Consider the following 15,276-nt stretch of genomic DNA (forward strand, 5'->3'; position numbering starts at 1 on the left):
GTTGATCTACTGGGGACCACCAGGAAGAACCTGGGCCCCTCAGAGAGGTGCAGAGAGCAGTCTCTCTAGGAAATTTTATTATGTAAATCTATTCATGTTTGTCACCACCAAGGGCTTCGACCTTCACCCAGATTGTCAGTGAAACAAAAATACCACTACTTGGTTAGAAAACCAGACTGCAGCCTCAAAACAGCTAAAAGAACTCACCCTAACTATGTAACCAAACAATAAAAAAATTGTGAAACTAGCATAAGATAGTTGGCTGCACCTCCCCCCCTCGCTTGTAGGAAGGATGGAGGCAGATCGGGTCAGCCTGCTAGTCAATCACCAGCTATGATGATGAAGTTCCCCGGCGCCCTTATAGAGGGAGGATGTCATGGAGCCACTATGGGTCACCCAGAAATTGGAGTTTCATTACACTGAATGCTGGTTTCCTAGGAGAAGCCCCTTGTGGCCCTTCCCCCTGAAACTATCAACCCACAGAGGAGGAAGAAGAACGGGCACCAAACAGGGAGGAGGAAACACCGCAGGGATTAAGATGAAAAAAAAGTACAAAAATAGACACCAACCCCTCCCCCCTCCCACACCCAAAGAATAGCCCAAGACATATGAGCAAAGACTTGTCAAAAGATCGGTATACTGACGCATATCATGGACACGAAGGTAGACCGCAGGCTGGCTAGACTATAGATCAATGCGGACCACCTGAGAAACAAGCCCAGGGAACAAGGGAAACCAGAGCAAACCACAAATAATCTAATGATACAGAGCTGGGGTTATCTTGAGGTTATCTTGTGATGATTTCGGGGCTTTTTAGTGTCCCCGCGGCCCGGTCCTCGACCAGGCCTCCACCCCCAGGAAGCAGCCCGTGACAGCTGACTAACACCCAGGTACCTATTTTACTGCTAGGTAACAGGGGCATAGGGTGAAAGAAACTCTGCCCAATGTTTCTCGCCGGCGCCTGGGATCGAACCCAGGACCACAGGATCACAAGTCCAGCGTGCTGTCCACTCGGCCGACCGGCTCCCATCACAAAGGGGTCACAAAGGCAGAAGCGTAAAGCCATCACTGGACACAGCACATGATGCATCACTGGCCAAACCAACCAAGTATCCACCACCAGAGGGCCCCACTGTAAGCAAACCGAATAATTCTCCACTAGAAAAGAAGGAGCTGGCAACAACAAGACAAGGGCCCGTGGGGGCCAAAAGAAGAAACGCCCCACTGCCGAGGGAGAGCAAGAAGCTCTCCCACCTGGCAACCAGAAGCCAGAGAAAGCAAAAACAATGCTTGCCGAAAACAATCCAAATGACTGGGGCTGCCTCGCACCTCCCCTGAATGAGCTCATGCTAGTTTTGTGAATTTTTTATCATTTGTTTACATCGTTAAGAGAGTTCTTTTGGGTTGGAGACTGCAGTCCCATTTCTAACCAGCAGTTGTGTGTTTTGTCTCACTGTTTTTCTGGGTGCCTTTCCTGGTGGGTAAGTGACATGAATAAATTCATAGTAATTTTATCATAAGTAGCACTGCTCCCTGTGCCTCTCTAGAGGAGACCAGGTTGTGGCTTGTGGTCCCCGGTAGGCCTAAAAGAACTTAGCAACTGATGGCACCTAATAGTTTGGCACTATATCAGCATAGTAGCTTCAATGAGCCACAAGGGCTCCACGGGCTTCACCCCAAAAATATTATTATTATTATTATTATTATTATTATTATTATTATTATTATTATTATTCTAGATGCACTGTAAAATTATTGTCAAAACAGTTCTAGTAAATAACACTTACTGAAATTGTTCTGTGTTCCACTCACAAAATTTTTTTACCTGGGAAAGCAAATTTTTTAAAAATATCTAATATTTAGTGAACAGAAAAAGACTTAAAGATACTGTAAAATGTTATGAATAATTAGATAATGAAGAATAAATGTACATATGAATTGACAGATGTACTGCTCCATGTGCTAATTATGAAATTTTGTTAATTAAGAATCTTTGTTAATTAAGATACCAAAGCACACATGCCTGACCGAGTGCTAGACATTGCTGGATTCTTTATCACTGGCTACATACCCAGGAGTGGAAATACTGGCTTCTCTGTTGTGTGTGATAGTTAAGTACTGGTGGTAGAGCTGGAGACTCTCCTGGCGAACTCGTGCATGATATACCACTACCCGATCTCGGTACATCTCGTGAAGCTCATTCATGCTGCCCATACCAATGTCATGCAGTGTCTTCTCCACAACATCCTGAGAAATAAACATTTCTGCTCAATAAATATTTTACACATTTATTTTGAACTTTTCTGAAAACTTCCCTTGACATTCAGGAATGTCCAAGACCCAAGTCTTGGGCACCATATGAAAGTACAGTATACACAGCAAATTCAACTGTTTGGAAGTGGGCCTCAGTCTATTATTGCATAATGCATGAATAAGACAAATATTTAATAAATTAATGGGAGGACTATTCAGTCATAAAAGATTTGCTCCAAAAAGTTGATTAAAGAAAAGCCAGGATTATAATAGTAAGGAATTTACATTTAAGACTGCATATGAGACCTGAGGAGCAGATTGATGGATAACTCACTTCAACCTAATGATGAATACTTATGAGATATGTACAAAAAGCACAGAGAATTATAAGGAAATATTCATCCATTTTAGACTTAGTTTTAATACAGAGCACTACTTGGTTTCCGAACTTTTGTTATCCGAAACTTCCAGTTTCCCAATTGGGGTTGGGGAGTCATGCTACCCGAACAAAGTTCGGGTAGGAAGGGGTCCGCCAAGTGTCACGCCGGCCTGTGTTGGTGGGTGGGAGATGGTCCAGTTTGCCCACTGTGACTTCACAGATTCACGGCCTATTGTTCCTGTTACTGTATTTTGAATTGTCATAAGGCCGAGGGAGCCGGTCGGCCGAGCGGACAGCACACTGGACTTGTGATCCTGTGGTCCCGGGTTCGATCCCGGGCGCCGGCGAGAAACAATGGGCAGAGTTTCTTTCACCCTATGCCCCTGTTACCTAGCAGTAAAATAGGTACCTGGGTGTTAGTCAGCTGTCACGGGCTGCTTCCTGGGGGTGGAGGCCTGGTCGAGGACTGGGCCGCGGGGACACTAAAAGCCCCGAAATCATCTCAACATAACCTTAAGAAGGCTGGAATGTTCATTCTGTGCTTTTGTTTTACTTATCTGCACAATTAAGAAACATCTGTGCACTATGTGAGCTCCAAATGCACGCATTGCGTCAGTGATGGCTGACTGGTGGATGGATGGGAGAGCTTAGGTGGGAAGCAGTATGAGAGAGAGGGGAGAATCAGTGAGAGAGGGGGAGAATTAGTCAGAAAGGGAGGGAGAGATGCTAGGAGGGAGGGGGAGGTAGGGAGAGATGCTAGGAGGGAGGGGGAGGTAGGGAGAGATGCTAGGAGGGAAGGGGAGGTAGGGAGAGATGCTAGGAGGGAGGGGGAGGTAGGGAGAGATGCTAGGAGGGAAGGGGAGGTAGGGAGAGATGCTAGGAGGGAGGGGGAGGTAGGGAGAGATGCTAGGAGGGAGGGGGAGGTAGGGAGAGATGCTAGGAGGGAAGGGGAGGTAGGGAGAGATGCTAGGAGGGAGGGGGAGGTAGGGAGAGATGCTAGGAGGGAAGGGGAGGTAGAGATGCTAGGAGGGAGGGGGAGGTAGGGAGAGATGCTAGGAGGGAGGGGGAGGTAGGGAGAGATGCTAGGAGGTAAGCAGGAAGGGAGGGAAGTAGTGAGAATTAGGGAGGGAGGGAAAGGAAGGAAGGCAGGCTGGCAGGCAGGCAGGCAGGCAGGCAGGCAGGCAGGCAGGCAGGCAGGCAGGCAGGCAGGCAGGCAGGCAGGCAGGCAGGCAGGCAGGCAGGCAGGCAGGCAAGCAAGCAGGCAGGCAGGCAGGCAGGCACGCAGGCAGGCAGGCAGGCAGGCAGGCAGGCAAGCAAGCAGGCAGGCAGGCAGGCAGGCAGGCTGGCAGGCTGGCTGGCTGGCTGGCTGGCTGGCTGGCTGGCTGGCTGGCTGGCTGGCTGGCTGGCTGGCTGGCAGGCAGGCAGACAGACAGACTGGGAAGGAGGCAGACAGACTGGGAAGGAGGCAGGCAGGAAGGGATGTATGGATGTTGAGGTGAACCATGTGACCTTTGAGAGAGTGTGTGGGTGAGTGTGTATGGGTTGGAGGGGGGTGTCGGTGATGGGAGAGGGACCGGCTGATTCCGTAAGCCTAACCATACTCGAGAAACCTGTGACCCAGATTTGTTTCTTAAATGTACATTATCGTATATTTTTGGCTGGCAGGCAGGCAGGCAGGCAGGTTGGATGGCAGGCAGAGAGGGAGGCAGGCTGGATGTCAGGCAGGCTGGATGACAGGCAGAGAGGGAGGCAGGTTGGATGGCAGGCAGAGAGGGAGGCAGGCTGGATGTCAGGCAGGCTGGATGACAGGCAGAGAGGGAGGCAGGTTGGATGGCAGGCAGAGAGGGAGGCAGGCTGGATGTCAGGCAGGCTGGATGACAGGCAGAGAGGGAGGCAGGCTGGATGTCAGGCAGGTTGGATGGCAGGCAGAGAGGGAGGCAGGCTGGATGTCAGGCAGGCTGGATGACAGGCAGAGAGGGAGGCAGGCTGGATGACAGGCAGAGAGGGAGGCAGGCTGGATGGCAGACAGAGAGGGGGGCAGGCTGGATGGCAGGCAGAGGGGAAGGCAGGCTGGATGGCAGGCAGAGGGGGAGGCAGGCTGGATGGCAGACAGAGAGGGGGGCAGGCTGGATGGCAGGCAGAGGGGAAGGCAGGCTGGATGGCAGGCAGAGGGGGAGGCAGGCTGGATGGCAGGCAGAGGGGGAGGCAGGCTGGATGGCAGGCAGAGAGAGAGGCAGGCTGGATGGCAGGCAGAGAGGGAGGCAGGCTTGATGGCAGGCAGAGAGGGAGGCAGGCTGGATGGCAGGCAGAGGGGGAGGCAGGCTGGATGGCAGGCAGAGAGGGAGGCAGGCTGGATGGCAGGCAGAGAGGGAGGCAGGCTGGATGGCAGGCAGAGAGGGAGGCAGGCTGGATGGCAGGCAGAGAGGGAGGCAGGCTGGATGGCAGGCAGAGAGGGAGGCAGGCTGGATGGCAGGCAGAGAGGGAGGCAGGCTGGATGGCAGGCAGAGAGGGAGGCAGGCTGGATGGCAGGCAGAGAGGGAGGCAGGCTGGATGGCAGGCAGAGAGGGAGGCAGGCTGGAAGGCAGGCTGGATGGCAGGCAGAGAGGGAGGCAGGCTGGATGGCAGGCAGAGGGGGAGGCAGGCTGGATGGCAGGCAGAGAGGGAGGCAGGCTGGATGGCAGGCAGAGAGAGAGGCAGGCTGGATGGCAGGCAGAGAGGGAGGCAGGCTGGATGGCAGGCAGAGAGGGAGGCAGGCTGGAAGGCAGGCTGGATGGCAGGCAGAGAGGGAGGCAGGCAGAGGGGGAGGCAGGCTGGATGGCAGGCAGAGAGGGAGGCAGGCTGGATGGCAGGCAGAGGGGGAGGCAGGCTGGATGGCAGACAGAGAGGGGGGCAGGCTGGATGGCAGGCAGAGGGGAAGGCAGGCAGAGGGGAAGGCAGGCTGGATGGCAGGCAGAGGGGAAGGCAGGCTGGATGGCAGGCAGAGGGGAAGGCAGGCTGGATGGCAGGCAGAGGGGGAGGCAGGCTGGATGGCAGGCAGAGAGGGAGGCAGGCTGGATGGCAGGCAGAAAGGGAGGCAGGCTGGATGGCAGGCAGAGAGGGAGGCAGGCTGGATGGCAGGCAGAGAGGGAGGCAGGCTGGATGGCAGGCAGGCAGGCTGGATGGCAGGCAGAGAGGGAGGCAGGCTGGATGGCAGGCAGAGAGGGAGGCAGGCTGGATGGCAGGCAGAGAGGGAGGCAGGCTGGATGGCAGGCAGAGAGGGAGGCAGGCTGGATGGCAGGCAGAGAGGGAGGCAGACTGGATGGCAGGCAGAGAGGGAGGCAGGCTGGATGGCAGGCAGAGAGGGAGGCAGGCTGGATGGCAGGCAGAGGGGGAGGCAGGCTGGATGGCAGGCAGAGAGGGAGGCAGGCTGGATGGCAGGCAGAGAGGGAGGCAGGCTGGATGGCAGGCAGAGAGGGAGGCAGGCTGGATGGCAGGCAGAGAGGGAGGCAGGCTGGATGGCAGGCAGAGAGGGAGGCAGGCTGGATAGCAGGCAGAGAGGGAGGCAGGCTGGATGGCAGGCAGAGAGGGAGGCAGACTGGATGGCAGGCAGAGAGGGAGGCAGGGATAGTCATGTGGTTGAACCGTGTGACCTTGAAGAGAGAGTATGGGATGTAGGGGGGGGGTTGTCGGTGGTGGGGGAGATCGGTTCACTCCCGGATTTTAAGCGTAACAAACTCGACCCGTTAGTAGGATGGCAGGGAGTGGCAGGCAGGCTGACTGACTGGCAGACTGGCTAGCATGCAGGATGGCAGGCAGGCTGACTGACTGGCAGACTGGCTAGCATGCACGATGGCAGGCAGGCTTGCTGGCAGGATGGCAGGCAGGCTGGCTGGAAGGCTGGCTGGCTGGCAGGCAGGCTGGCAGGCAGGCTGGCAGGCTGGCAGGCAGGCAGGCTGGCAGGCAGGCTGGCTGGCTGGCAGGCTGGCTGGCAGGCTGGCTGGCAGGTAGGCTGGCTGGCAGGCAGGCTGGCTGGCAGACTGGCAGGCAGGCTGGCTGGCAGGATGTTCCTGCAGGCTGGCAGGATGTTCCTGCAGGCTGGCAGGATGTTCCTGCAGGCTGGCAGGATGTTCCTGCAGGCTGGCAGGATGTTCCTGCAGGCTGGCAGGATGTTCCTGCAGGCTGGCAGGATGTTCCTGCAGGCTGGCAGGATGTTCCTGCAGGCTGGCAGGATGTTCCTGCAGGCTGGCAGGCAGGCTGGCAGGAAACATCCTGAGGATGTTTGCCAGACGTCTTAATAATCAGTTAGGAACAATTAAGGACTTTTATAAAGCGGATCAGGACTTCACTTTTTGGTGAGTACAAACAAAATACGGTCGCATGTACGCTATGAACCTGTCGATTGTTTTCCCTAGAGTTTTTTCATAAAATTTTTCGTAATTTTTTTTTACATTTCTAGTTTATTTTTTCCCTTTATTTCTCGTTTACGAACTTACATGTTAACCGACGGGTCTCGTCCCCCAAGGGGTTCGGAAACCAAGTGGTGCTCTGTATTGAAAGAACAGCTTTTTCCTATAAATTAATTAACCCTTCGACTGTAATCCCATCATTTGATGGGATGGCTTAAAATGGCAAAACTCCACATCCCATCGGGGAAAGCATTAGTGTTCTGTTGTTGATTTAAAAGTCCTGCACTTACACATGGCTCACATTTGCTTCCTCAGGCCTCTAGTAATCATCCCCAATCTTGAAAAAGAAAAAATTACAAGTCCCAGACTTTTCTTCTAGGTCCTTACTAAAAAAAAAAAAAAACGCGTTGAATGTAATGAAATGCCATTTTCTGGCTGAGACCCGGAGGCTTCTCGGAGGCGGAGCTATCCGGGCTGATATGAATGCATAAGACCATGGCATCAGTTAAAGTGAATGGAGTTCTTATGCCTACCATGGACCACGTGCCAGAACCTAGACCCCTCAGAGAAGCACAAGGAGCAATGACCTTCAGAAACACCCCCCCCCCCTGTGTGGTTGGAAGCATTTTATGTCTGCCATCGACCGGATCAGGCACCCAGAAAAGTAGGTGCCCCAAAACAAAACCTATCTGGTTAAAACTGCTACTGAAAGCCGAACAGTTGGTCAGAACTCCCCAAACTAAAAACGAGCAAACGAACATTACGTCACAACCATTACCGTGTCACTGTCTGTGCAGCTCCCCTCCCTCCCCGGGAGGGGGAAGGGGTACAGGTAACCCCACCTTGACCAGTCCTGCCTGAGGGCACCAACAGGCAGGGAAGGGTGCCACAAGTCAGGAAACACCTCTACCATGCCGACGTGAAGAGGTCCACCTCCGGGAGCCCGTATGTCCAGCAGAGCCAACTGAACAAGGCGGCGTTGACTGTCCATTCCATGGACAGGGAATGAACCGAGACAGGCCGTCTGCTAGGACATTGGACATTCCCCGAACATGAATGATCAGGAGAGCCAAATCCCCGAGAACTAAGCAGACGAGTCACCCGAAGCGACCAGTCTCAAAGAGCCAAGAACTGCATCGAACCCCTGCGGTTCAGGCAATGAACCACCGGGGAGCAGTCCGAACGGAGCCGGACCAATCACTCTGAAGCGACATCCAGACGGCCGTGAACTCCCACACCGTGCTGTGGACCCGACGGAAGGACAGGCCCCACTGCCCCTAGCCGGCCTGGTGAGCACTAGTCATAAAGCCCCAGCCAAGAGACGACATGTTCGTGAACACATCGAGTGAGGGGGGCTCGGGAAGCACTAAGGCACTGAACCCCGAAAAACTCGAAGAGGAAGCCGGCGACGCAGCAGCCGACGTAAGGTACTCAGAAGACGAACTTAGCAATTGTGAGAGAGGCGGAAGGGATGTCCCCCACAGGAACCAAAACAGCTGACGAAGCCAAACCCGGCCCGGCGAGTAGACCAACAAGACAAAGTTCAGACTCCCCCACAAACACTCGAGCAACTGCCTTGTGACTCGGGAGTACCCCCAGAAACAAGTGAAGGTTTCTGCAGTCCCCACAGCAGAAACAACTGCGGTGGGACCGCAGGCGCAGCAGACCCTCCGGAGGGAGAGGCATGGAAGTGATCCGAGAGTCCCACATAAAACCGGAAGTCGGATGGGACTTCCTCCAGTTCACCGAGAACCTGAACCCGGCAAGCTGGGAAAGAACCAAATCCCTGGCGAGCAGACATGCGAACAGGTTGTGAGCCCACATCAGACAGTCGTCGAGATAGGTAAGAATCCGAACCCCTAAGAAAAACAGATGGGCCACCACGACCCGTGTAAGGCATGTGAAGATGCGAGGCGCCAGATTCAAGCCAAAGGGAAGACACCGAAAGTGGTAAGCCTGATGCCAAACAAAACCAAGTCATTCCCCTGAACCCCAGATGAATCGGGACGTGCCAATATGCGTCCCGGAGGTCCAGGGACGCCATCCAAGCATCCAGCTCCAAAATGAGACGGACCTGGGACAGAGTAGTCATCCGAAAGGAGGGGCAATAGATCCAGGGGTTCAGATGGGATAAGTCCAGAATGAACCGCAGGTCCACGCAGTCCCATTTCAGAACCGGAAATAGGCGGGAAACCCACCTGAGGGACAAAGACGTTTCGACCATGCCTAAGCGAACCCACTCCAAGATGACCTGACAGAGTGTAGGAGAGTTGGTCTGCCCCACCAGCCCCGAACCTCCCGAAGGGAGAGAGGCAATCCAAAGCCACTGCAGGCCGCAAGAAACAACCTTACATGCCCACAAATCGTGGGATCAGGCAAGGGCAACCAGCACGAACTACCCGCCCAATGCCATATCAATGGAACGAACCATGAAAGGGCCGATGCCGCTCACAAGAAGCCGACCAACGAGCAGAGCAATCACCGCACCAACCAAACGTGGCCAGCTTCGAAGGCTGCGCCAGCTCAAAAACTGGCATCACTGGCCTACCACGACAAGTAACCCAGAGCCCTCGCACGACCCTTCTGGGAAGAACCCCCATGGCCTCCCCACCCCCCGAGAACCAACAAGTCCGAAATGGGATGACAAATAGAAGAAACTGCGCAAATACTACATAGCCCTCATAAGGGATCAGAATAAGATCTGGGATGGGACGCTGGGAAGGAATGGTGCTAAACTACTTGGACAGCTGAGGATTGATCGCCGACCAGCATGAAGTGAGACCGTCGCTGTACCGTCCAGCCCAAGTGGTTGGATGTGAAAGAAAGCCTGTACTTAGACTTATTGAGGGGCCCCAATAGACCAACTACTGACCTCCAGGATGCAACCTACAGCAGTTGACTAACTCCCAGGAATCTCTTTACTGCCAGGTAAACAGTGAGATAAAGTAAAAGAAACATGTTCAACCATCTGTGTCCATCCCAGGAATTGAACCTGAGTCCCTTGAGTGTGAGCCAAGAACCACTGTACTGTATGAACAAATCCACAAGGGCCGTGACGAGAATTCTGTACTTCAGTACTTCAATAATGGCAATATATCGACAGCTCATGTCCAGGCTTGGGGCTTTTTGGCCATAGTACTTCTCACTACTTGATGAATGTGCTATTGCTTATACACACCTGTGTTGTGCTTGGTCATTTGGCACACAGCTGATGCTCCTCTTCTTTGGGCCCCTGCTCTCCACCTCTTCTCTCCCACAGAGAACCCATTTTGCCTTTTCTGTTGCTACTAATCTTATTTTTTTTTTTCAGAAAACTATCCACCCTCTGGCACCCCCTCTGGTGGGGTAGCTGGCCAGGACCCCAGTAACCTGGGTCACCATTTGGTAGCTGGGCACATTAAGGTTAAGTGTTGTCTATGGCAGGAATCATTTAGCTTATTTGCCTAAGACTCGATTTCTTTCTTAAATCTCTGGAAAAAATTCTTTTCTGTTTTTAAAGTGTCAAAAACTCTTCCCTGAATAAGGGTATAGTAACAGAAGGTCGAAATTGCAAGTACTTTAGCTGCTATAGGGGTCCGTAAGTTTGTGCGTGATGTCATCATTCCCTGGTCACCCATGGCATACGCCCCCAGGGCTGGTAGGGCGCTCGGGGCAGGATGTGCGAGTTGCCGCGAATATATTTTTGTTCATTTTCTGCGCACAGTTCAAAATACATTTTATATGCTTTTACGTGCCAATCCTATGTATAATGAACACATACACTATATTATGGCAGTAGAACATCCGTACTGTCCGAAGACACTGTGTTACGTGCATGACACATGTGTACACATATCTGGCACATATTTCCATTGTATTATGCTAAATTATGTATATATACAGTCTATTTATACACTATACACTATCACACACTATATACATTCACCATGAACACACTCAGAACTCCGCGAGTGTCAGCTGCCACACCCTCACTCCTCCAACATCCAGTCTCTCCCTCACTCCTCCAACATCTTACTCGCCAACATTGCTCCTCCCACCATACTGTTATTGTTTGTATTACACTATTTACACATTTTATGTATACCTATCTACATATTTTATTCACCAGAACTATGCAAGTAAGCTGGTATTGTGTCCAAACTTTACAGTGGCCACCATACACTGCATGAGAAATCACACAGCAGCCAGCAGACGACGATACAATTATGACACCTCCCTCACCAAAACAGCTCCTCCCAACATACTCCTGTTGCTGTTACTACACTATATACACACATTGTATATACCCATGTACATATTTGTTCACCATAGCGAACCACTAAACTAGTATGATGAGCAAAACAAGAGTGGCTGCCACACAGTGAGGCTTCCTCGATTCTCTCCCTCGCTTCCTCACCACAATTACTCCTCCCATAATACTAAGCACATATGTACATGAGTATATACACACATTGTATATACCCATGTACATGTGTTCACCATAGCAAACCACTAAGCTAGTATGATGAGCAAAACAAGAGTGGCTGCCACACAGTGAGGCTACCTCGATTCTCTCCCTCGCTCCCTCACCACAATTACTCCTCCCACAATACTACGCACAGTGCTTATTATCACCCACAATCCTGCTGTTATCACAATGCTCGTCACTAAATCCTGTAAATACATAATTGACCACAAGTTTATTTTGTAAAGGAACCTAAGAAGTCGTTTGAAGATTCCTAGATGGACGAAATAATGCTGTGGTGCTGTGGCTAACGCTGTGAGCATCGTGAACAGCATTGAATCACTAATATTTGAACATTGTACACAGTCATTAAACTCAGGCTCTTCTGTAATAGTATCATGGAAAAATAAAACAAGTTATATATATATTTTAACATTATTAGGTGATGCTGTGGTCACAAGCTGAACAGCAGTGCTGTGAGCTCATGCTGCGTGTGCCGTTGCAACCCGTTCTCGCACTTGCTATAGTCAATATTGGCTTATTTAATAAGTGCATATGTGACATATTAATTGATTGTGAATATTTTAGTTTACCTTGAAAAGCTTCATAGAAAACACCGACCTCACCTAACCTTCTTAGTATGTTAAGATAAGCATCTTATTGCTTCTTATTTACAATTATTACTTAACCTATCAACGGTATAGGTTAAGTAATAATTGTAATTAAGAAGCAATAAGATGCTTATCTTAACATACTAAGAAGGTTAGGTGAGGATGGTGTTTTCTATAAAGCTTTTCAAGGTAAACTAAAATATTCACAATCAATTAGTATGTCACATATGCACTTATTAAATAATCCAATATTGACTATAAGCAAGTGCGAGAACGGGTTGGTGTGCCGGCCTTGGTTGCTCACTCACTGCTGAGGCTCTCACACCTGGTAATGTGGACCACGATTTTTTTAAAGACGTGTCTGTTTACAAGAGCCCTGAGGAAGCTGATGTGAACCCCATGTAGCCGCGGGAGTTTTGAATGGAAAGTGAAAAAATACAAATACCCGGAGGCGCGTAGTATACCCCAGACGTGGGCTTGAAGGCGTGTTGCGCAGTTAAAGGGTTAAAGCAGTAGTTTGTTTTGTTTTGTCTAATCTTTCTGGTGTTTTTTCATGGTTTTGGGTCAGCCACTGGTTTTCAGAGGCTATTGTTCTTAGGGCTTGTGTACACCAGTGCGTAAGTTCTGGGAAATTATCCAGTTGTAGTACCTAAGTTGATTGAAGCCACTATAGATAAGTTGTGATCTCGTCACAACAATGACCATTGAAATACAGTAATGGTTACCATTGGTACTGTTCTGATAAATATTAAGTAACAAAGATGGAAGCATATGGAGGTAGAGTTAGGTCACTGTGGCTTTAGTATAGATTTTGTTACATGAAGAAAAATTTAGATGCACCTCCCTAAATAATAGTAGTATTTGATCCAAGATGTAAGCATGACTCCTGTGGAGAATGAGCAATTACAAACAAGTTGGCATGAATGCCGAAAAATCATATCAAATTTATGAAAATGCTTTTTAGCAAGTTTGAAGATATGTTTGCTTATTGAACCATATTCACTGCTACCATCATTATTCCACTTTCCATTCTCAAGGGGTGTGGAGGCAACTGCTGGGAAAGGATGGGTAAGTAGTATCACAGAAAACTACACCAGGAGCTCAGCAGTTTCAGAGGGTACATGTAAAACTTCTTCATGTTAACATTTAAAGATAAATGTTCATCTAATCAGTACCCGATAATGAGAGTGGGATTAGTTGAAACAATGATCAAATTGTCTGCAGAGCAGTAAGGAGGATTGAGATTTGGATATGACTCACATGAAAAGGGCATCTGTCACTGAGAAGGAGGTTATCAGCATTGGCTCGCAGAACACCTGTCAGTTTGGTCAGAAACTCATGTGTAACATCAGTCAATACCCGAAGCACACTCTCTGCAGTGTCTGTGTAGCCGGTGTGTGCACACATTGTTGCTACTGCCTTGCGTAGTATGAGTCGGGCAGTTGTGCCCTCAACTTCAAGTAATTGTGGATGGTTTTTGCCACTTGTAAATGGTCTGCAAAAAATTCTTGGAGTAAATATTAATACTGTACAGGTAAACTTTGAATTATTTTCTTACTTCAGGGAAGAGAAAAAAACAGCACTGAATGTAATGAAACGCCATTTTCTGGGTGAGCCCCGGAGGCTCGGGGAGCTTATTGGGCTACTGTATGTTATATTAGACTGGGACATTAGCTATGGAGTTCAGACCTAACAGGGACCAGTGCCAGAACCTGTCCCCTTCAGAGAGGTTTCAGGGAGCAATGGTCCTGGAAAACCCCTTTGTGGTTGGGGTTTTCCTTATCTGCCATCGACCGGGGTTAGGCACCCAGAAAGATAGGCATAACAAAACAAACCCCATGTGGTAAAAAACTAGAACAAAAACCGAACAGAGAGGTAGAAACTCCCTACAATCCCAAAGAAACAAGCAAACAAACAAACATCACACTTTACTGCCACGCCGATCGTCCGCGCAGTCCTCCCCGCCCCGAGAGGGGGAGGGGGAAGCCCCGGACCTCACCGTGCCGGCTGCCTAGTACCAGTTCGGAAGATAAGCTTCAACCAACTCAAATAAAACGCCGACTGGTGGGAGGGTGGGTTGCCAGGGAGCCTTCGGGACTCACTCAGAAAATGGCGTTTCATTACATTCAATGCTGATATTCTGTGGGGAGCCCCTAGGGCTCCCTGGAGCTACATACCCAACGAGAAGGAAAAGAGAGGGCTGACCCGGGAGGCGGCCGCCACAAACTCCGCAACGCGAAGTCGAGACAACAGGCAGCAACCTGCAACCTAAAGCAACACAAGAACGCACAGGAGCAGACACGCTCACAAAAAAACGGGCGGCCAGGAACCTGTGCGACCTCAAATCCTTGCGCACAAAATGAGCCCAAGACGTCACCAAACATGGCAGCGAAAGCTGCAAACGTTTGGACCCCCTTTCTGAAGGGGTCCTTGGGTTAGCATCCGTCTCAACCGTCGCCAGAAGGACAGAGAAAGGCTGCACGTGTACAAACCTACAACCAGTACCAAAAGAGCAGAAACCTCTGCGCCAGAGGAGAGCAGGAAGCTCCCCGACCCGACCCACAGAGGTCAATGGCAACAAAATATGGCCTTTGAAAAACAATCTTTAACTGAAGAGGCTACCACAAACTGAGGAGAGGAAAGATAAGAGGAGGGCACCCTGATCAAGGACCAGGACGGCTCAGGTGGCACATGAGCAGGCTGGAGGTGAAACAAAACACGATAAGCGTACAGAATGGGACGAATGTGACGTCCATCCCAAACACAAGCCGGAGCGGCTCCGCCAGCGCCGCACAATATGAGGTGACAGTAACAAGCATCAAGTAACAGTCCTGAAAACCCAAGAAAGAACAAGACAACCCAATGCGAAAGAAAAGACAACCTACGAAGAGCAAGAAAATGGAGAATAGAACCGCCAGGAACGTCATACTGTCACCGAGACGAAGCTCGCGGGTGGGACACCATCAACGAAGCCACCTGATCACCATAGAGATGGTGATAAACCCTCGCCAAAAGAGCAAAGGAGAAGGCCAAACCAGTCACGTACAGGACCAGTCCGACCTGCAGAAAGAGGCGGAGCCGAAGGAAATGCCCCAGGTTCGGACACCTATCAAGCAGCGTCTGAAAACAAAGCTGGGCCAGCCACCAAGAGACCATGAGGACTACTCTCCTTGGGAAGGACTCCAACCAAGCCAGAACCTGAAG

General features: G+C 50.7%; 1 protein-coding gene across 4 annotated transcripts in view; it reads right to left on the minus strand.

Annotated features, from left to right (window-relative positions):
• Spt7 overlaps nt 1-15,276 on the minus strand; it is a 149,816-nt gene that overhangs the window by 57,444 nt on the left and 77,096 nt on the right. For all 4 annotated transcript variants that reach the window (XM_069299991.1, XM_069299992.1, XM_069299990.1 and 1 more), the window contains 2 exons: nt 13,333-13,567; nt 2,072-2,247 (listed from right to left, as the gene is read on the minus strand). In XM_069299991.1, the coding sequence (XP_069156092.1) occupies nt 2,072-2,247; nt 13,333-13,567 (411 nt within the window). The remainder of the gene's footprint in view (nt 1-2,071; nt 2,248-13,332; nt 13,568-15,276) is intronic.

The sequence above is a fragment of the Procambarus clarkii genome, chromosome 43, assembly GCF_040958095.1.
Source record: "Procambarus clarkii isolate CNS0578487 chromosome 43, FALCON_Pclarkii_2.0, whole genome shotgun sequence".
In the NCBI taxonomy this organism is placed as follows: domain Eukaryota; kingdom Metazoa; phylum Arthropoda; class Malacostraca; order Decapoda; family Cambaridae; genus Procambarus; species Procambarus clarkii.